Raw genomic sequence first — 22,011 nt, forward strand, 5'->3', positions numbered from 1 at the left:
CCTTTAACATATACTTAGTTACCCCCTTTCCCTTTTAACATATACTTAGTTACCCCCTTTCCCTTTAACATATACTTAGTTACCCCCTTTCCCTTTAACATATACTTAGTTACCCCCTTTCCCTTTAACATATACTTAGTTACCCCCTTTCCCTTTAACATATACTTAGTTACCCCCTTTCCCTTTAACATATACTTAGTTACCCCCTTTCCTTTAACATATACTTAGTTACCCCCTTTCCCTTTAACATATACTTAGTTACCCCCTTTCCCTTTAACATATACTTAGTTACCCCCTTTCCCTTTAACATATACTTAGTTACCCCCTTTCCCTTTAACATATACTTAGTTACCCCCTTTCCCTTTAACATATACTTAGTTACCCCCTTTCCCTTTAACATATACTTAGTTACCCCCTTTCCCTTTAACATATACTTAGTTACCCCTTTCCCTTTAACATATACTTAGTTACCCCCTTTCCCTTTAACATATACTTAGTTACCCCTTTCCCTTTAACATATACTTAGTTACCCCCTTTCCCTTTAACATATACTTAGTTACCCCCTTTCCCTTTAACATATACTTAGTTACCCCCTTTCCCTTTAACATATACTTAGTTACCCCCTTTCCCTTTAACATATACTTAGTTACCCCCTTTCCCTTTAACATATACTTAGTTACCCCCTTTCCCTTTAACATATACTTAGTTACCCCTTTCCCTTTAACATATACTTAGTTACCCCCTTTCCTTTAACATATACTTAGTTACCCCCTTTCCCTTTTAACATATACTTAGTTACCCCCTTTCCCTTTAACATATACTTAGTTACCCCCTTTTCCCTTTAACATATACTTAGTTACCCCCTTTCCCTTTAACATATACTTAGTTACCCCCTTTCCCTTTAACATATACTTAGTTACCCCCTTCCCTTTAACATATACTTAGTTACCCCCTTTCCCTTTAACATATACTTAGTTACCCCCTTTCCCTTTAACATATACTTAGTTACCCCCTTTCCCTTTAACATATACTTAGTTACCCCCTTTCCCTTTAACATATACTTAGTTACCCCCTTTCCCTTTAACATATACTTAGTTACCCCCTTTCCCTTTTAACATATACTTAGTTACCCCCTTTCCCTTTAACATATACTTAGTTACCCCCTTTCCCTTTAACATATACTTAGTTACCCCCTTTCCCTTTAACATATACTTAGTTACCCCCTTTTCCCTTTAACATATACTTAGTTACCCCCTTTCCCTTTAACATATACTTAGTTACCCCCTTTCCCTTTAACATATACTTAGTTACCCCCTTTCCCTTTAACATATACTTAGTTACCCCCTTTCCCTTTAACATATACTTAGTTACCCCCTTTCCCTTTAACATATACTTAGTTACCCCCTTTCCCTTTAACATATACTTAGTTACCCCCTTTCCCTTTAACATATACTTAGTTACCCCCTTTCCCTTTAACATATACTTAGTTACCCCCTTTCCTTTAACATATACTTAGTTACCCCCTTCCCTTTAACATATACTTAGTTACCCCCCTTTCCTTTAACATATACTTAGTTACCCCCCTTTCCCTTTAACATATACTTAGTTACCCCCTTTCCCTTTAACATATACTTAGTTACCCCCTTTCCCTTTAACATATACTTAGTTACCCCCTTTCCCTTTAACATATACTTAGTTACCCCCTTTCCCTTTAACATATACTTAGTTACCCCCTTTCCCTTTAACATATACTTAGTTACCCCCTTTCCCTTTAACATATACTTAGTTACCCCCTTTCCCTTTAACATATACTTAGTTACCCCCTTTCCCTTTAACATATACTTAGTTACCCCCTTTCCCTTTAACATATACTTAGTTACCCCCTTTCCCTTTAACATATACTTAGTTACCCCCTTTCCCTTTAACATATACTTAGTTACCCCCCTTTCCCTTTAACATATACTTAGTTACCCCCTTTCCTTTAACATATACTTAGTTACCCCCTTTCCCTTTAACATATACTTAGTTACCCCCTTTCCCTTTAACATATACTTAGTTACCCCCTTTCCCTTTTAACATATACTTAGTTACCCCCTTTCCCTTTAACATATACTTAGTTACCCCCTTTTCCCTTTAACATATACTTAGTTACCCCCTTTCCCTTTAACATATACTTAGTTACCCCCTTTCCCTTTAACATATACTTAGTTACCCCTTTCCCTTTAACATATACTTAGTTACCCCCTTTCCCTTTAACATATACTTAGTTACCCCCTTTCCCTTTTAACATATACTTAGTTACCCCCCTTTCCTTTAACATATACTTAGTTACCCCCTTTCCCTTTAACATATACTTAGTTACCCCCTTTCCCTTTAACATATACTTAGTTACCCCCTTTCCCTTTAACATATACTTAGTTACCCCCTTTCCCTTTAACATATACTTAGTTACCCCTTTCCCTTTAACATATACTTAGTTACCCCCCTTTCCCTTTAACATATACTTAGTTACCCCCTTTCCCTTTAACATATACTTAGTTACCCCCTTTCCCTTTAACATATACTTAGTTACCCCCTTTCCCTTTAACATATACTTAGTTACCCCCTTTCCCTTTAACATATACTTAGTTACCCCCTTTCCTTTAACATATACTTAGTTACCCCCTTTCCCTTTAACATATACTTAGTTACCCCCTTTCCCTTTAACATATACTTAGTTACCCCCTTTCCCTTTAACATATACTTAGTTACCCCCTTTTCCCTTTAACATATACTTAGTTACCCCCCTTTCCCTTTAACATATACTTAGTTACCCCCTTTCCCTTTAACATATACTTAGTTACCCCCTTTTCCCTTTAACATATACTTAGTTACCCCCTTTCCCTTTAACATATACTTAGTTACCCCTTTCCCTTTAACATATACTTAGTTACCCCCTTTCCTTTAACATATACTTAGTTACCCCCTTTCCCTTTAACATATACTTAGTTACCCCCTTTCCCTTTAACATATACTTAGTTACCCCCTTTCCCTTTTAACATATACTTAGTTACCCCCTTTCCTTTAACATATACTTAGTTACCCCCTTTCCCTTTAACATATACTTAGTTACCCCCTTTCCCTTTAACATATACTTAGTTACCCCCCTTTCCCTTTAACATATACTTAGTTACCCCCTTTCCCTTTAACATATACTTAGTTACCCCCTTTCCCTTTAACATATACTTAGTTACCCCCTTTCCCTTTAACATATACTTAGTTACCCCCTTTCCCTTTAACATATACTTAGTTACCCCCTTTCCCTTTAACATATACTTAGTTACCCCCCTTTCCCTTTAACATATACTTAGTTACCCCCTTTCCCTTTAACATATACTTAGTTACCCCCTTTCCCTTTAACATATACTTAGTTACCCCCTTTCCCTTTAACATATACTTAGTTACCCCTTTCCCTTTAACATATACTTAGTTACCCCCTTTCCCTTTAACATATACTTAGTTACCCCCTTTCCCTTTAACATATACTTAGTTACCCCCTTTCCCTTTAACATATACTTAGTTACCCCCTTTCCCTTTAACATATACTTAGTTACCCCTTTCCCTTTAACATATACTTAGTTACCCCCTTTTCCCTTTAACATATACTTAGTTACCCCCTTTCCTTTAACATATACTTAGTTACCCCCTTTCCCTTTAACATATACTTAGTTACCCCCTTTCCCTTTAACATATACTTAGTTACCCCCTTTCCCTTTAACATATACTTAGTTACCCCCTTTCCCTTTAACATATACTTAGTTACCCCCTTTCCCTTTAACATATACTTAGTTACCCCCTTTCCCTTTAACATATACTTAGTTACCCCCTTTCCCTTTAACATATACTTAGTTACCCCCCTTTCCCTTTAACATATACTTAGTTACCCCCTTTCCTTTAACATATACTTAGTTACCCCCTTTCCCTTTAACATATACTTAGTTACCCCCTTTCCCTTTAACATATACTTAGTTACCCCCTTTCCCTTTAACATATACTTAGTTACCCCCTTTTCCCTTTAACATATACTTAGTTACCCCCTTTCCCTTTAACATATACTTAGTTACCCCCTTTCCCTTTAACATATACTTAGTTACCCCCTTTCCCTTTAACATATACTTAGTTACCCCCTTTCCCTTTAACATATACTTAGTTACCCCCTTTCCCTTTAACATATACTTAGTTACCCCCTTTCCCTTTAACATATACTTAGTTACCCCCCTTTCCCTTTAACATATACTTAGTTACCCCCTTTCCTTTAACATATACTTAGTTACCCCCTTTCCCTTTAACATATACTTAGTTACCCCTTTTCCCTTTAACATATACTTAGTTACCCCTTTCCTTTAACATATACTTAGTTACCCCCTTTCCCTTTAACATATACTTAGTTACCCCCTTTCCCTTTAACATATACTTAGTTACCCCCTTTCCCTTTAACATATACTTAGTTACCCCCCTTTCCCTTTAACATATACTTAGTTACCCCCTTTCCTTTAACATATACTTAGTTACCCCCTTTCCCTTTAACATATACTTAGTTACCCCCTTTCCTTTAACATATACTTAGTTACCCCCTTTCCCTTTAACATATACTTAGTTACCCCCTTTCCCTTTAACATATACTTAGTTACCCCCTTTCCCTTTAACATATACTTAGTTACCCCCTTTCCCTTTAACATATACTTAGTTACCCCCTTTCCTTTAACATATACTTAGTTACCCCCTTTCCCTTTAACATATACTTAGTTACCCCCTTTCCCTTTAACATATACTTAGTTACCCCCTTTCCTTTAACATATACTTAGTTACCCCCTTTCCCTTTAACATATACTTAGTTACCCCCTTTCCCTTTAACATATACTTAGTTACCCCCTTTCCCTTTAACATATACTTAGTTACCCCCTTTCCCTTTAACATATACTTAGTTACCCCCTTTCCCTTTAACATATACTTAGTTACCCCCTTTCCCTTTAACATATACTTAGTTACCCCCTTTCCCTTTAACATATACTTAGTTACCCCCTTTCCCTTTAACATATACTTAGTTACCCCCTTTCCCTTTAACATATACTTAGTTACCCCCTTTCCCTTTAACATATACTTAGTTACCCCCTTTCCCTTTAACATATACTTAGTTACCCCCTTTCCTTTAACATATACTTAGTTACCCCCTTTCCCTTTAACATATACTTAGTTACCCCCTTTCCCTTTAACATATACTTAGTTACCCCCTTTCCCTTTAACATATACTTAGTTACCCCTTTCCCTTTAACATATACTTAGTTACCCCCTTTCCCTTTAACATATACTTAGTTACCCCCTTTCCCTTTAACATATACTTAGTTACCCCCTTTCCCTTTAACATATACTTAGTTACCCCCTTTCCCTTTAACATATACTTAGTTACCCCCTTTCCCTTTAACATATACTTAGTTACCCCTTTCCCTTTAACATATACTTAGTTACCCCCTTTCCCTTTAACATATACTTAGTTACCCCCTTTCCCTTTAACATATACTTAGTTACCCCCTTTCCCTTTAACATATACTTAGTTACCCCTTTCCCTTTAACATATACTTAGTTACCCCCTTTCCCTTTAACATATACTTAGTTACCCCCTTTCCCTTTAACATATACTTAGTTACCCCTTTCCCTTTAACATATACTTAGTTACCCCCTTTCCCTTTAACATATACTTAGTTACCCCCTTTCCTTTAACATATACTTAGTTACCCCCTTTCCCTTTAACATATACTTAGTTACCCCCTTTCCCTTTAACATATACTTAGTTACCCCCTTTCCCTTTAACATATACTTAGTTACCCCCTTTCCCTTTAACATATACTTAGTTACCCCCTTTCCCTTTAACATATACTTAGTTACCCCCTTTCCCTTTAACATATACTTAGTTACCCCCTTTCCTTTAACATATACTTAGTTACCCCCTTTCCCTTTAACATATACTTAGTTACCCCCTTTCCCTTTAACATATACTTAGTTACCCCCTTTCCCTTTAACATATACTTAGTTACCCCCTTTCCTTTAACATATACTTAGTTACCCCCTTTCCCTTTAACATATACTTAGTTACCCCCTTTCCCTTTAACATATACTTAGTTACCCCCTTTCCCTTTAACATATACTTAGTTACCCCCTTTCCTTTAACATATACTTAGTTACCCCCTTTCCCTTTAACATATACTTAGTTACCCCCCTTTCCCTTTAACATATACTTAGTTACCCCCTTTCCTTTAACATATACTTAGTTACCCCCTTTCCCTTTAACATATACTTAGTTACCCCCTTTCCCTTTAACATATACTTAGTTACCCCCTTTCCCTTTAACATATACTTAGTTACCCCCTTTCCCTTTAACATATACTTAGTTACCCCCTTTCCCTTTAACATATACTTAGTTACCCCTTTCCTTTAACATATACTTAGTTACCCCCTTTCCCTTTAACATATACTTAGTTACCCCCTTTCCCTTTTAACATATACTTAGTTACCCCTTTCCCTTTAACATATACTTAGTTACCCCCTTTCCCTTTAACATATACTTAGTTACCCCCTTTCCCTTTAACATATACTTAGTTACCCCCCTTTCCTTTAACATATACTTAGTTACCCCCTTTCCCTTTAACATATACTTAGTTACCCCCTTTCCCTTTAACATATACTTAGTTACCCCCCTTTCCCTTTAACATATACTTAGTTACCCCCTTTCCCTTTAACATATACTTAGTTACCCCCTTTCCTTTAACATATACTTAGTTACCCCCCTTTCCCTTTAACATATACTTAGTTACCCCCTTTCCCTTTAACATATACTTAGTTACCCCCCTTTCCTTTAACATATACTTAGTTACCCCCTTTCCCTTTAACATATACTTAGTTACCCCCCTTTCCCTTTAACATATACTTAGTTACCCCCTTTCCCTTTAACATATACTTAGTTACCCCCTTTCCCTTTAACATATACTTAGTTACCCCCTTTCCCTTTAACATATACTTAGTTACCCCCTTTCCCTTTAACATATACTTAGTTACCCCCTTTCCCTTTAACATATACTTAGTTACCCCCTTTCCCTTTTAACATATACTTAGTTACCCCCTTTCCCTTTTAACATATACTTAGTTACCCCCTTTCCCTTTAACATATACTTAGTTACCCCCCTTTCCCTTTAACATATACTTAGTTACCCCTTTCCCTTTAACATATACTTAGTTACCCCCCTTTCCCTTTTAACATATACTTAGTTACCCCCCTTTCCCTTTTAACATATACTTAGTTACCCCCTTTCCCTTTAACATATACTTAGTTACCCCCTTTCCCTTTAACATATACTTAGTTACCCCCTTTCCCTTTAACATATACTTAGTTACCCCCTTTCATTTAACATATACTTAGTTACCCCCTTTCCCTTTAACATATACTTAGTTACCCCCTTTCCCTTTAACATATACTTAGTTACCCCCTTTCCCTTTAACATATACTTAGTTACCCCCTTTCCCTTTAACATATACTTAGTTACCCCCTCTTTAACATATACTTAGTTACCTCCTTTCCCTTTAACATATACTTAGTTACCCCCTTTCCCTTTTAACATATACTTAGTTACCCCCTTTCCCTTTAACATATACTTAGTTACCCCCTTTCCCTTTCCCTTTAACATATACTTAGTTACCCCCTTTCCCTTTTAACATATACTTAGTTACCCCCTTTCCCTTTAACATATACTTAGATACCCCCTTTCCCTTTAACATATACTTAGTTACCCCCTTTCCCTCTAACATATACTTAGTTACCCCCTTTTCCTTTAACATATACTTAGTTACCCCCTTTCCCTTTCCCTTTAACATATACTTAGTTACCCCCTTTCCCTTTAACAGATACTTAGTTACCCCCTTTCCCTTTAACATATACTTAGTTACCCCCTTTCCCTTTAACATATACTTAGTTACCCCCTCTTTAACATATACTTAGTTACCCCTTCCTTTCCCTTTAACATATACTTAGTTACCCCCTTTCCCTTTAACATATACTTAGTTACCCCCTTTCCCTTTAACATATACTTAGTTACCCCCTTTCCCTTTAACATATACTTAGTTACCCCCTTCCCCTTTAACATATACTTAGTTACCCCCTATCCCTTTAACATATACTTAGTTACCTCCTTTCCCTTTAACATATACTTAGTTACCCCCTTTCCCTTTAACATGTACTTAGTTACCCCCTTTCCCTTTAACATATACTTAGTTACCCCCTTTCCCTTTAACATATACTTAGTTACCCCCTTTCCCTTTAACATATACTTAGTTACCCCCTTTCCTTTAACATATACTTAGTTACCCCCTTTCCCTTTAACATATACTTAGTTACCCCCTTTCCCTTTAACATATACTTAGTTACCCCCTTTCCCTTTTAACATATACTAAGTTACCCCCTTTCCCTTTTAACATATACTTAGTTACCCCCTTTCCCTTTTAACATATACTTAGTTACCCCCTTTCCCTTTAACATATACTTAGTTACCCCCTTTCCCTTTAACATATACTTAGTTACCCCCTTTCCCTTTAACATATACTTAGTTACCCCCTTTCCCTTTTAACATATACTTAGTTACCCCCTTTCCCTTTAACATATACTTAGTTACCCCCTTTCCCTTTAACATATACTTAGTTACCTCCTTTCCCTTTAACATATACTTAGTTACCCCCTTTCCCTTTAACATATACTTAGTTACCCCCTCTCTTTAACATATACTTAGTTACCCCCTTTCCTTTAACATATACTTAGTTACCCCCTTTCTCTTTAACATATACTTAGTTACCCCCTTTCCCTTTAACATATACTTAGTTACCCCCTTTCCCTTTAACATATACTTAGTTACCCCCTTTCCCTTTAACATATATTTAGTTACCCCCTCTTTAACATATACTTAGTTACCCCCTTTCCCTTTAACATATACTTAGTTACCCCCTTTCCCTTTAACATATACTTAGTTACCCCCTTTCCCTTTAACATATACTTAGTTACCCCCTTTCCCTTTAACATATACTTAGTTACACCCTTTCCCTTTAACATATACTTAGTTACCCCCTTTCCCTTTAACATATACTTAGTTACCCCCTTTCCCTTTAACATATACTTAGTTACCCCCTTTCCCTTTTAACATATACTTAGTTACCCCCCTTTCCCTTTTAACATATACTTAGTTACCCCCTTTCCTCTAACATATACTTAGTTACCCCCTTTTCCTTTAACATATACTTAGTTACCCCCTTTCCCTTTCCCTTTAACATATACTTAGTTACCCCCTTTCCCTTTAACAGATACTTAGTTACCCCCTTTCCCTTTAACATATACTTAGTTACCCCCTCTTTAACATATACTTAGTTACCCCCTTTCCCTTTCCCTTTAACATATACTTAGTTACCCCCTTTCCCTTTAACATATACTTAGTTACCCCCTTTCCCTTTCCCTTTAACATATACTTAGTTACCCCCTTTCCCTTTAACATATACTTAGTTACCCCCTCTTTAACATATACTTAGTTACCCCCTTTCCCTTTCCCTTTAACATATACTTAGTTACCCCCTTTCCCTTTAACATATACTTAGTTACCCCCTTTCCCTTTAACATATACTTAGTTACCCCCTTCCCCTTTAACATATACTTAGTTACCTCCTTTCCCTTTAACATATACTTAGTTACCTCCTTTCCCTTTAACATATACTTAGTTACCCCCTTTCCCTTTAACATATACTTAGTTACCCCCCTTTCCCTTTAACATATACTTAGTTACCCCCCTTTCCCTTTAAGATATACTTAGTTACCCCCTTTCCCTTTAACATATACTTAGTTACCCCCTTTCCCTTTAACATATACTTAGTTACCCCCTTTCCCTTTAACATATACTTAGTTACCCCCTTTCCCTTTAACATATACTTAGTTACCCCCTTTCCCTTTTAACATATACTTAGTTACCCCATTCCCTTTTAACATATACTTAGTTACCCCCTTTCCCTTTTAACATATACTTAGTTACCCCCTTTCCCTTTAACATATACTTAGTTACCCCCCTTTCCCTTTAACATATACTTAGTTACCCCCTTTCCCTTTTAACATATACTTAGTTACCCCCTTTCCCTTTTAACATATACTTAGTTACCCCCTTTCCTTTAACATATACTTAGTTACCCCCTTTCCCTTTAACATATACTTAGTTACCCCCTTTCCCTTTTAACATATACTTAGTTACCCCCTTTCCCTTTAACATATACTTAGTTACCCCCCTTTCCCTTTAACATATACTTAGTTACCCCCTTTCCCTTTAACATATACTTAGTTACCCCCTTTCCCTTTAACATATACTTAGTTACCCCCTCTTTAACATATACTTAGTTACCTCCTTTCCCTTTAACATATACTCAGTTACCCCCTTTCCCTTTTAACATATACTTAGTTACCCCCTTTCCCTTTAACATATACTTAGTTACCCCCTTTCCCTATTAACATATACTTAGTTACCCCCTTTCCCTTTAACATATACTTAGTTACCCCCTTTCCCTTTAACATATACTTAGTTACCCCCTTTCCCTTTAACATATACTTAGTTACCCCCTTTCCCTTTAACATATACTTAGTTACCCCCTTTCTCTTTAACATATACTTAGTTACCCCTTTCCCTTTAACATATACTTAGTTACCCCCTTTCCCTTTAACATATACTTAGTTACCCCCTTTCCCTTTAACATATACTTAGTTACCCCTTTCCCTTTAACATATACTTAGTTACCCCCTTTCCCTTTAACATATACTTAGTTACCCCCTTTCCCTTTAACATATACTTAGTTACCCCCTTCCCCTTTAACATATACTTAGTTACCCCCTTTCCCTTTAACATATACTTAGTTACCCCCTTTCCCTTTAACATATACTTAGTTACCCCTTTCCCTTTAACATATACTTAGTTACCCCCTTTCCCTTTAACATATACTTAGTTACCCCCTTTCCCTTTAACATATACTTAGTTACCCCCTTTCCCTTTAACATATACTTAGTTACCCCCTTTCCCTTTAACATATACTTAGTTACCCCCTTTCCCTTTAACATATACTTAGTTACCCCCTTTCCCTTTAACATATACTTAGTTACCCCCTTTCTCTTTAACATATACTTAGTTACCCCCTTTCCCTTTAACATATACTTAGTTACCCCCTTTCCCTTTAACATATACTTAGTTACCCCCTTTCCCTTTAACATATACTTAGTTACCTCCTTTCCCTTTAACATATACTTAGTTACCCCCTTTCCCTTTAACATATACTTAGTTACCCCCTTTCCCTTTAACATATACTTAGTTACCCCCTTTCCCTTTAACATATACTTAGTTACCCCCTTTCCCTTTAACATATACTTAGTTACCCCCTTTCCCTTTAACATATACTTAGTTACCCCCTTTCCCTTTAACATATACTTAGTTACCCCCTTTCCCTTTAACATATACTTAGTTACCCCCTTTCCCTTTAAAACCTCTTGAGGATACCCTAGGATAGGGGGCGCCACAGCGCATTTTGAAAAAAAAATTGTTCCCATTTTCAACGGCCTACTAATCAAACTCAGAAGCTAGGGCATGCATATACTTATTATATATGGATAGAAAACACCCTAAAGTTTCTAAAACTGTTTGAATGGTGTCTGTGAGTATAACAGAACTCAAATGGCAGTCAAAACCCCGAGACCGATTGAAACAGGAAGTGGAATTCAGAATTGTGGACTCGACTTCTCATCTTTCCCTATAAATCACACCGTTAACCATGGTTCAGTGAGCACTTCCTATTGCTTCCACTAGATGTCGCCAGTCTTTTCACAGTGGTTTGAGCCTTATACAGTCGAAACTCAGTGAATGAGACTCATTGGAAATTGGTCACAGGGGATGGGCCATCACCATTATGACGCCGGCGGCCATGTCTACCCCCACCTTTGGAAACGGTTTGAAAGACAATTAAATCATCCCCCTCGAATCTTATTGGCTCTCTTGGTGTTACAGGCCCTGAAGATTAATGTTTTACAACGTTTGACATGTTTGGACGAACCTACAGGCGGGAGAATCATTTTATCCGAAACTTCAGCCCTGCGCACATCGGAGAATTTGGAGAGAGCCCAAGGACGCGCTACCAACAGCAGGCTAATGGAACGTGAAGTATGGACTTTTTCGACCGAAAATACATCTGTTGTGGACCTGGGAATCTTTCTGATTAAGACAACTAAAGGTAGGCGATTATTGACAATATTATACAAGATTAGATGTGACATGCGATTGTTCCAAGATGGCGCCGAGCTCTGTATATTAGCTCATTTTCTGAGTATCACATCTCCTTTTATCGCAAAGTGTGATTACCCAGTAAAGTTAATTTAAAATCTGGTATGACAGGTGTTCTCAAGAGATATTCATCTATAAATGTTAGATTGACAATATAAATTAAAAAAATCGTTATCGGATAGTAATTTAGGCAATTGTAGCATTGTTTACCGGGACGCATTTGAGGGGAAATTATTTAGTCAACGTCAGACGCCGATGTAAAATGCTGTTTTTATATATAAATATGACCTTTATTGAACAAAAAAATGCATGCATTGTGTAACATGATGTCTTAGGTGTGTCATCTGATGAAGTTTGTAAAAGGTTAGTGCTGCATTTAGCTGTTTTTTGGTTATTTCTGATGCAAGTGGTTGGTCGGAAAATGGCTATGTTGCTGCTTTTTACGATGGACTCATCTAACATAATCTAATGATTTGCTTTTCCTGTAAAACCTTTTTGAAATCGGACGACGTGGGTCGATTCAGAAGAGGTGTATCTATAAAAAAAAAAAATATATATATATATATTTTTTTTTTTAAGTATGATTTTTTTTATGCTAATTGGCGATATGATTTTTCGCTGGATTTTGATCCCGCTGACGGGATGAGACGCTGAAGAGGTTTTAACATATACTTAGTTACCCCCTTTCCCTTTTAACATATACTTAGTTACCTCCTTTCCCTTTAACATATACTTAGTTACCCCCTTTCCCTTTAACATATACTTAGTTACCCCCTTTCCCTTTAACATATACTTAGTTACCCCCTTTCCCTTTAACATATACTTAGTTACCCCCTTTCCCTTTAACATATACTTAGTTACCCCCTTTCCCTTTAACATATACTTAGTTACCCCCTCTTTAACATATACTTAGTTACCCCCTTTCCCTTTAACATATACTTAGTTACCCCCTTTCTCTTTAACATATACTTAGTTACCCCCTTTCCCTTTAACATATACTTAGTTACCCCCTTTCCCTTTAACATATACTTAGTTACCCCCTTTCCCTTTAACATATACTTAGTTACCCCCTTTCCCTTTAACATATACTTAGTTACCCCCTTTCCCTTTAACATATACTTAGTTACCCCCTTTCCCTTTAACATATACTTAGTTACCCCCTTTCCCTTTAACATATACTTAGTTACCCCCTTTCCCTTTAACATATACTTAGTTACCTCCTTTCCCTTTAACATATACTTAGTTACCCCCTTTCCCTTTAACATATACTTAGTTACCCCCTTTCCCTTTAACATATACTTAGTTACCCCCTTTCCCTTTAACATATACTTAGTTACCCCCTTTCTCTTTAACATATACTTAGTTACCCCCTTTCCCTTTAACATATACTTAGTTACCCCCCTTTCCCTTTAACATATACTTAGTTACCCCCTTTCCCTTTAACATATACTTAGTTACCCCCTTTCCCTTTAACATATACTTAGTTACCCCCTTTCCCTTTTAACATATACTTAGTTACCCCCTTTCCCTTTAACATATACTTAGTTACCCCCTTTCCCTTTAACATATACTTAGTTACCCCCTTTCCCTTTAACATATACTTAGTTACCCCCTTTCCCTTTTAACATATACTTAGTTACCCCCTTTCCCTTTAACATATACTTAGTTACCCCCTCTTTAACATATACTTAGTTACCCCCTTTCCCTTTTAACATATACTTAGTTACCCCCTTTCACTTTAACATATACTTAGTTACCCCCTCTTTAACATATACTTAGTTACCCCCTTTCCCTTTTAACATATACTTAGTTACCCCCTTTCCCTTTTAACATATACTTAGTTACCCCCTTTCCCTTTAACATATACTTAGTTACCCCCTCTTTAACATATACTTAGTTACCCCCTCTTTAACATATACTTAGTTACCCCCTTTCCCTTTTAACATATACTTAGTTACCCCCTTTCCCTTTAACATATACTTAGTTACCCCCTTTCCCTTTAACATATACTTAGTTACTTGACATGTACTTTGTTACTCTTTGGATATGAATTACACTCAACATAGAAGATATACTATATTACTTAAATATTTAATGAGTAGGTATGTCCAAACTTCTGACTGGTCCTGTATTATCTGCATCAAAAACACAGGTGACTGACTGCCTGAAACGTTCTAACCCAAAGTGAAGACATTTCAGGCTGAGGAGTGAGTTTCAATCACTCAATCCCCTTCTGTTATCCACTGAATAGAGAATAGGGTGCCATCTGGTCAAAAGTAGTGCACTATCTAGGGAATAGGGTGCCATTCTGGTCAAAAGTAGTGCACTATCTAGGGAATAGTATGCCATTCTGGTCAAAAGTAGTGCACTATCTAGGGAATAGGGTGCCATTCTGGTAGAAAATAGTGTACTATCTAGGGAATAGGATGCCAGTTTGGGAATAGGGTGCCAGTTGGGACCATAACCACAGTCTCTGACCTGCATCAGCATGTCTCTGATCTGGTGCTCGATGTCGATTGGCTGGTCTCCCACCGCTACCTTAGTCATCCCTGGTAGATCTATAAGAGTCAGGTTTAACACTGAGGAGGGAGAGAGGGAGAGAGGGAGAGAGAGAGAGAGAGAGAGAGAGAGAGAGGAGGGATGGGGTAGGGAGAGATGGAGGGGAGAGTGGGAGAGGAGGAGGAGGTGGAGGGAGGAGAGAGAGGGAGGGAGGAGGGTGGGAGGGGAGGGATGGAGGGGAGAGCAGGAGAAGAGGTGGAGGGAGGAAGGAAGGAAGGGGAGGGAAGGAGGAGGGTGGGAGGACGGAGGGGGAGGGATGGAGGGGGAGAGCGGGAGAGGAGGAGGAGGTGGAGGGAGGAAGGAGAGGGAGAGAGGAAGGGAGGGGGAGGGAGGGAAAGAGGAGGGAGGAAGGTGGGAGGAGAGAGGGAGGGAGGGGGAGGGATGGAGAGTGGGAAGGAGGGAGGGCCAAGGAGTGAGAGAGGGACAGAGAGAGAGAGGGAGAGATTAAATGATTCAATTCAAATGGAAAATGTATTTGCTCATTGCTCATCAATCTACAGAGAGGGAGGTTTACACAGTAACGAGGGTGTTCACAAAGGGGTGTAGATGGGCCTTGGGATGAGAGATGTGTACCTAACCTGGACTGAGAGATGTGTACCTAACCTAACCTGAGAGATGTGTACCTAACCTGACCTGAGAGATGTGTACCTAACCTAACCTGAGAGATGTGTACCTGACCTGACCTGAGAGATGTGTACCTAACCTAACCTGGGAGATGTGTACCTGACCTGAGAGATGTGTACCTAACCTGGACTGAGAGATGTGTACCTAACCTAACCTGAGAGATGTGTACCTAACCTAACCTGGGAGATGTGTACCTGACCTGAGAGATGTGTACCTAACCTGGACTGAGAGATGTGTACCTAACCTAACCTGGGAGATGTGTACCTAACCTGGACTGAGAGATGTGTACCTAACCTGACCTGAGAGATGTGTACCTAACCTGACCTGAGAGATGTGTACCTAACCTGACCTGAGAGATGTGTACCTAACCTAACCTGAGAGATGTGTACCTAACCTGACCTGGGAGATGTGTACCCAGCCTAACCTGGGAGATGTGTACCTGACCTGACCTGGGAGATGTGTACCTAACCTGGACTGAGAGATGTGTACCTAACCTAACCTGGGAGATGTGTACCTGACCTGAGAGATGTGTACCTAACCTGGACTGAGAGATGTGTACCTAGCCTGACCTGGGAGATGTGTACCTAACCTGGACTGAGAGATGTGTACCTAGCCTGACCTGGGAGATGTGTACCTAACCTGGACTGAGAGATGTGTACCTAACCTGACCTGGGAGATGTGTACCTAACCTGACCACCGACTGTAGCAGAACATAGGATGTCATTGGAGATGTTGGTGGCTAGAAACCATGGGAGACTGGTAGGGACTATCTGATAGACTCAGTCCTAGATATATCAGTGAACCATGGGAGACTGGTAGGGACTATCTGAAAGACTCAGTCCTAGATATATCAGTGAACCATGGGAGACTGGTAGGGACTATCTGATAGACTCAGTCCTAGATATATCAGTGAACCATGGGAGACTGGTAGGGACTATCTGATAGACTCAGTCCTAGATATATCAGTGAACCATGGGAGACTGGTAGTAAATGTAAGTCTCCAGCTTCAGCGATTTTTGCAATTCGTTCCAGTCACTGGCAGCAGAGAACTGGAAGGAAAGGCGGCCAAAGGAGGTGTTGGCTTTGGGGATGACCAGTGAGATATACCTGCTGGAGCTTGTGCTACGGGTGGGTGTTGTTATCGTGACCAGTGAGCTGAGATAAGGCGGAGCTTTACCTAGCATAGACTTATAGATGACCTGGAGCCAGTGGGTCTGGCGATGAATATGTAGCGAGGGCCAGCCAACGAGAGCATACAGGTCGCAGTGGTGGGTGGTATAAGGCTCTTTGGTAACAAAACGGATGGCACTGTGATAGACTACACCCAATTTGCTGAGTAGAGTATTGGAAGCTATTTTGTAGATGACATCGCCGAAGTCGAGGATCGGTAGGATAGTCAGTTTTACTAGGGTAAGTTTGGCGGCATGAGTGAAGGAGTCTTTGCTGCGAAATAGGAAGCCGATTTTAGATTTGATTTTGGATGGGAGATGTTTGATGGAAAGTTTACAGTCTAGCCAGACACTGAGGTATTTATAGTTGTCCACGTATTCTAGGTCAGAACCGTCCAGAGTAGTGATGCTAGTCGGGCGGGTGCGGGCAGCGAACTGTTGAAGAGCATGCATTTGGTTTTACTAGCGTTTAAGAGCAGTTGGAGGCCACGGAGGGAGTGTTGTATGGCGTTGAAGCTAGAAGTTAATGGTTACATGGTTGCGGTCACTGATAAGGTTGGATAGCTGTGGATTAGTGAGGAATGTGGGCCGAGGTCAGGTCACTGATAAGGTTGGATAGCTGTGGATTAGTGAGGAATGTGGGCCGAGGTCAGGTCAGATGATAAGGTTGGATAGCTGTGGATTAGTGAGGAATGTGGGCCGAGGTCAGGTCAGATGATAAGGTTGGATAGCTGTGGATTAGTGAGGAATGTGGGCCGAGGTCAGGTCAGATGATAAGGTTGGATAGCTGTGGATTAGTGAGGAATGTGGGCCGAGGTCAGGTCAGATGATAAGGTTGGATAGCTGTGGATTAGTGAGGAATGTGGCCGGAGGTCAGGTCACTGATAAGGTTGGATAGCTGTGGATTAGTGAGGAATGTGGGCCGAGGTCAGGTCAGATGATAAGGTTGGATAGCTGTGGATTAGTGAGGAATGTGGGCCGAGGTCAGGTCAGATGATAAGGTTGGATCGCTGTGGATTAGTGAGGAATGTGGGCCGAGGTCAGGTCAGATGATAAGGTTGGATAGCTGTGGATTAGTGAGGAATGTGGGCCGAGGTCAGGTCACTGATAAGGTTGGATAGCTGTGGATTAGTGAGGAATGTGGGCCGAGGTCAGGTCACTGATAAGGTTGGATAGCTGTGGATTAGTGAGGAATGTGGGCCGAGGTCAGGTCAGATGATAAGGTTGGATAGCTGTAGATTAGTGAGGAATGTGGGCCGAGGTCAGGTCAGATGATAAGGTTGGATAGCTGTGGATTAGTGAGGAATGTGGGCCGAGGTCAGGTCAGATGATAAGGTTGGATAGCTGTGGATTAGTGAGGAATGTGGGCCGAGGTCAGGTCAGATGATAAGGTTGGATAGCTGTGGATTAGTGAGGAATGTGGGCCGAGGTCAGGTCAGATGATAAGGTTGGATAGCTGTGGATTAGTGAGGAATGTGGGCCGAGGTCAGGTCAGGTCAGATGAAGGGAGAAGGAACAGTTCTATTAAACACGTCACTTGACTTCCTGCCTAGCAACATAGATGTAGTGTTTAGAGGTGCAAGCAGAAGACTCTGCCTGAAGGAGGGTATAAATACTGGTGCTGCTGGAAACTTTGTCTTGTGCAGCTGTTTGACCCAGTGGGTGAATACATTTGGTTTGAGCTTTGACTAGTTGTCTATTAGTTGTTCACTCAGAACCTAACAAAGCATAAGTGCATTCAGGACTGTGTACTTTGTATTTTCGTGTGTGCCTATGTTTGCATGCGTCTGTGCTTGAACATATGTCCGTGAGTCTCTGAGTCTCTCTCTCTCTTGCTCTGTGTGTCTGTGCGTCTGTGTGTGTGTGTGTGTGTGTGGGTGGGTGGGTGGGTGTGTGTACCATTAGGGGAATAGACTCGGAGGTTGATGGGAACAGCAGAGATTCCCTTATTGGACCCAGTGATGCGATCAGTCTCGGCCTCAATCTCCAAACGCACCTCATCAAAGTCCACAAACTTACGACCTTTACAATGAAGGAACTCAGCATACTCTGTTATTAAGGAGAGAAGGATGGAGGGATAGAGAGAGGGAGGGAGGGACATAGAAAAGAGATTCAAGGGAGAGAGAAAACATCTGTAAGTCACCACAAAAACGAAGCATGTCATGACTTCAGACTTCAGAAAGTATTCACACAACTTGACTTTTTCCACATTTTGTTGTGTTACAGCTTGAATTAAAAATTGATTAAATTCAGACTGTGTTACTGGCCTAAACACAATACCCCATAATGTCAAATTTGAGTTATGTTTTTAGAATTTTTGACAAATTCATAAAAAATGAAAAGCTGAAATGTCTTGAGTCTATAAGTAAACACTGGACTTGCTTACCAAGACAACATTAAATGTTCCTGTCTGGCATATTTACAGTTTTGACTTAAATCAACTTGAAAATCTCTGGCAAGACTTGAAAATGGCTGTCTAGCAATGGTCAACAACCAACTTGACAGACCTTGATTATTATGGAAGCTATTGTGGAAGATGGGGGATTTCTAGACAGGGTCCATTCTAGAGTTCTAAGGTGATTTTTAGACAGGGTCCATTCTAGAGTTCTAAGGTGATTTTTAGACAGGGTCCATTCTAGAGTTCTAAGGTGATTTTTAGACAGGGTCCATTCTAGAGTTCTAAGGTGATTTTTAGACAGGGTCCATTCTAGAGTTCTAAGGTGATTTTTAGACAGGGTCCATTCTAGAGTTCTAAGGTGATTTTTAGACAGGGTCCATTCTAGTTCTAAGCTGATTTTTAGACAGGGTCCATTCTAGAGTTCTAAGGTGATTTTTAGACAGGGTCCATTCTAGAGTTCTAAGCTGATTTTTAGACAGGGTCCATTCTAGAGTTCTAAGGTGATTTTTAGACAGGGTCCATTCTAGGTCTAAGCTGATTTTTAGACAGGGTCCATTTTACAGTTCTAAGGTGATTTTTAGACAGGGTCCATTCTAGTTCTAAGGTGATTTTTGGACAGGGTCCATTCTAGAGTTCTAAGGTGATTTTTAGACAGGGTCCATTCTAGTTCTAAGCTGATTTTTAGACAGGGTCCATTCTAGAGTTCTAAGGTGATTTTTAGACAGGGTCCATTCTAGAGTTCTAAGCTGATTTTTAGACAGGGTCCATTCTAGAGTTCTAAGGTGATTTTTAGACAGGGTCCATTCTAGGTCTAAGCTGATTTTTAGACAGGGTCCATTCTACAGTTCTAAGGTGATTTTTAGACAGGGTCCATTCTAGTTCTAAGCTGATTTTTAGACAGGGTCCATTCTAGAGTTCTAAGGTGATTTTTAGACAGGGTCCATTCTAGAGTTCTAAGCTGATTTTTAGACAGGGTCCATTCTAGAGTTCTAAGGTGATTTTTAGACAGGGTCCATTCTAGAGTTCTAAGGTGATTATTAGACAGGGTCCATTCTAGAGTTCTAAGGTGATTTTTAGACAGGGTCCATTCTACAGTTCTAAGCTGATTTTTAGACAGGGTCCATTCTAGAGTTCTAAGGTGATTTTTAGACAGGGTACATTCTACAGTTCTAAGGGGATTTTTAGACAGGGTCCATTCTACAGTTCTAAGGTGATTTTTAGACAGTGTCCATTCTACAGTTCTAAGGTGATTTTTAGACGGGGTCCATTCTAGAGTTCTATGGTGATTTTTAGACAGGGTCCATTCTAGAGTTCTAAGGTGATTTTTAGACAGGGTCCATTCTACAGTTCTAAGGTGATTTTTAGACAGGGTCCATTCTAGTTCTAAGGTGATTTTTAGACAGGGTCCATTCTAGAGTTCTAAGCTGATTTTTAGACAGAGTCCATTCTACAGTTCTAAGGTGATTTTTAGACAGGGTCCATTCTAGAGTTCTAAGGTGATTTTTAGACAGGGTCCATTCTAGTTCTAAGGTGATTTTTAGACAGGGTCCATTCTAGAGTTCTAAGGTGATTTTTAGACAGGGTCCATTCTAGAGTTCTAAGGTGATTTTTAGACAGGGTCCATTCTAGTTCTAAGCTGATTTTTAGACAGGGTCCATTCTAGAGTTCTATGGTGATTTTTAGACAGGGTCCATTCTACAGTTCTAAGGTGATTTTTAGACAGGGTCCATTCTAGTTCTAAGGTGATTTTTAGACAGGGTCCATTCTACAGTTCTAAGGTGATTTTTAGACAGGGTCCATTCTAGTTCTAAGGTGATTTTTAGACAGGGTCCATTCTACAGTTCTAAGGTGATTTTTAGACAGAGTCCATTCTACAGTTCTAAGGTGATTTTTAGACAGGGTCCATTCTAGAGTTCTAAGGTGATTTTTAGACAGGGTCCATTCTAGAGTTCTACGGTGATTTTTAGACAGGGTCCATTCTAGAGTTCTAAGGTGATTTTTAGACAGGGTCCATTCTACAGTTCTAAGGTGATTTTTAGACAGGGTCCATTCTACAGTTCTAAGGTGATTTTTAGACAGGGTCCATTCTACAGTTCTAAGTCATTCTATGGTGAGATGTGTGTGTGCATCCCTGTGTGTGTGTGTGAGTGTGTGTGTGCGCGTGCATCCCTGTGTGTGTGTGTGTGTGTGTGTGTGTGTGTGTGTGTGTGTGTGTGTGTGAGTCCATCCACCTGCTTGGTTGTTGACCAGTTGAAGGACGAGAGGTCTGCGGGTCACAATACCAGAGCCTCGGGGCAGAAAGTCCCTTGAAGAAAGACAGATTATTTAACACACAGTGAGATCACTCAATGATTTCCATAACATGTTCACTGTTAATAATTGTTCATCACACTCTTAGCATTTCTTTTCTATGTTGAACCTAAAATGGTTCTTCAGCTGTCCCCAGAGGAGAACCCTTTCAATACCCTTTTTTGGTTCCAGATAGAACCCTTTTCGTTCCAGGTAGAACCCTCTTGCATTCCATGTAGGACCCTTTCCAAAAAGGGTCTCCCTATATACCAAAAAGGGTTTTCCTACGGGGGGACAGCCGAAGAACCCTTTTTGGAACCCTTTGTTCTAAGAGTGTCCACTTTTTTTTATGTAACATTGTGCTTTGGCACTATCATCAATACGTCATGCCAACAAAGCTAATTGAAATTGAATTGAGAGAGAGGGAAAGAGAGAGAGATGGAAAAACAGCGAGAGAAAAGAGAGAGGGAGAGAGAGAGAGATACAGGGAGAGAATGAGAGGGGGAGATTGAGGGAGAGAGATGGAAAAACAGCGAGAGAAAAGAGAGAGGGAGAGAGAGAGAGATACAGGGAGAGAATGAGAGGGGGAGATTGAGGGAGAGAG

General features: G+C 39.5%; 1 protein-coding gene across 3 annotated transcripts in view; it reads right to left on the minus strand.

Moving 5' to 3' along the window:
• The window catches only part of LOC106592593 (dynamin-2), an 86,182-nt gene that overhangs the window by 57,802 nt on the left and 6,369 nt on the right, over positions 1-22,011 (minus strand). For all 3 annotated transcript variants that reach the window (XM_045690757.1, XM_045690755.1, XM_045690756.1), the window contains exons 2-4: positions 21,350-21,423; positions 18,620-18,769; positions 14,847-14,947 (exon numbers count right to left, since the gene is read on the minus strand). In XM_045690757.1, the coding sequence (XP_045546713.1) occupies positions 14,847-14,947; positions 18,620-18,769; positions 21,350-21,423 (325 nt within the window). The remainder of the gene's footprint in view (positions 1-14,846; positions 14,948-18,619; positions 18,770-21,349; positions 21,424-22,011) is intronic.

Source organism: Salmo salar, chromosome ssa12, assembly GCF_905237065.1.
Source record: "Salmo salar chromosome ssa12, Ssal_v3.1, whole genome shotgun sequence".
NCBI classification, from domain to species: domain Eukaryota; kingdom Metazoa; phylum Chordata; class Actinopteri; order Salmoniformes; family Salmonidae; genus Salmo; species Salmo salar.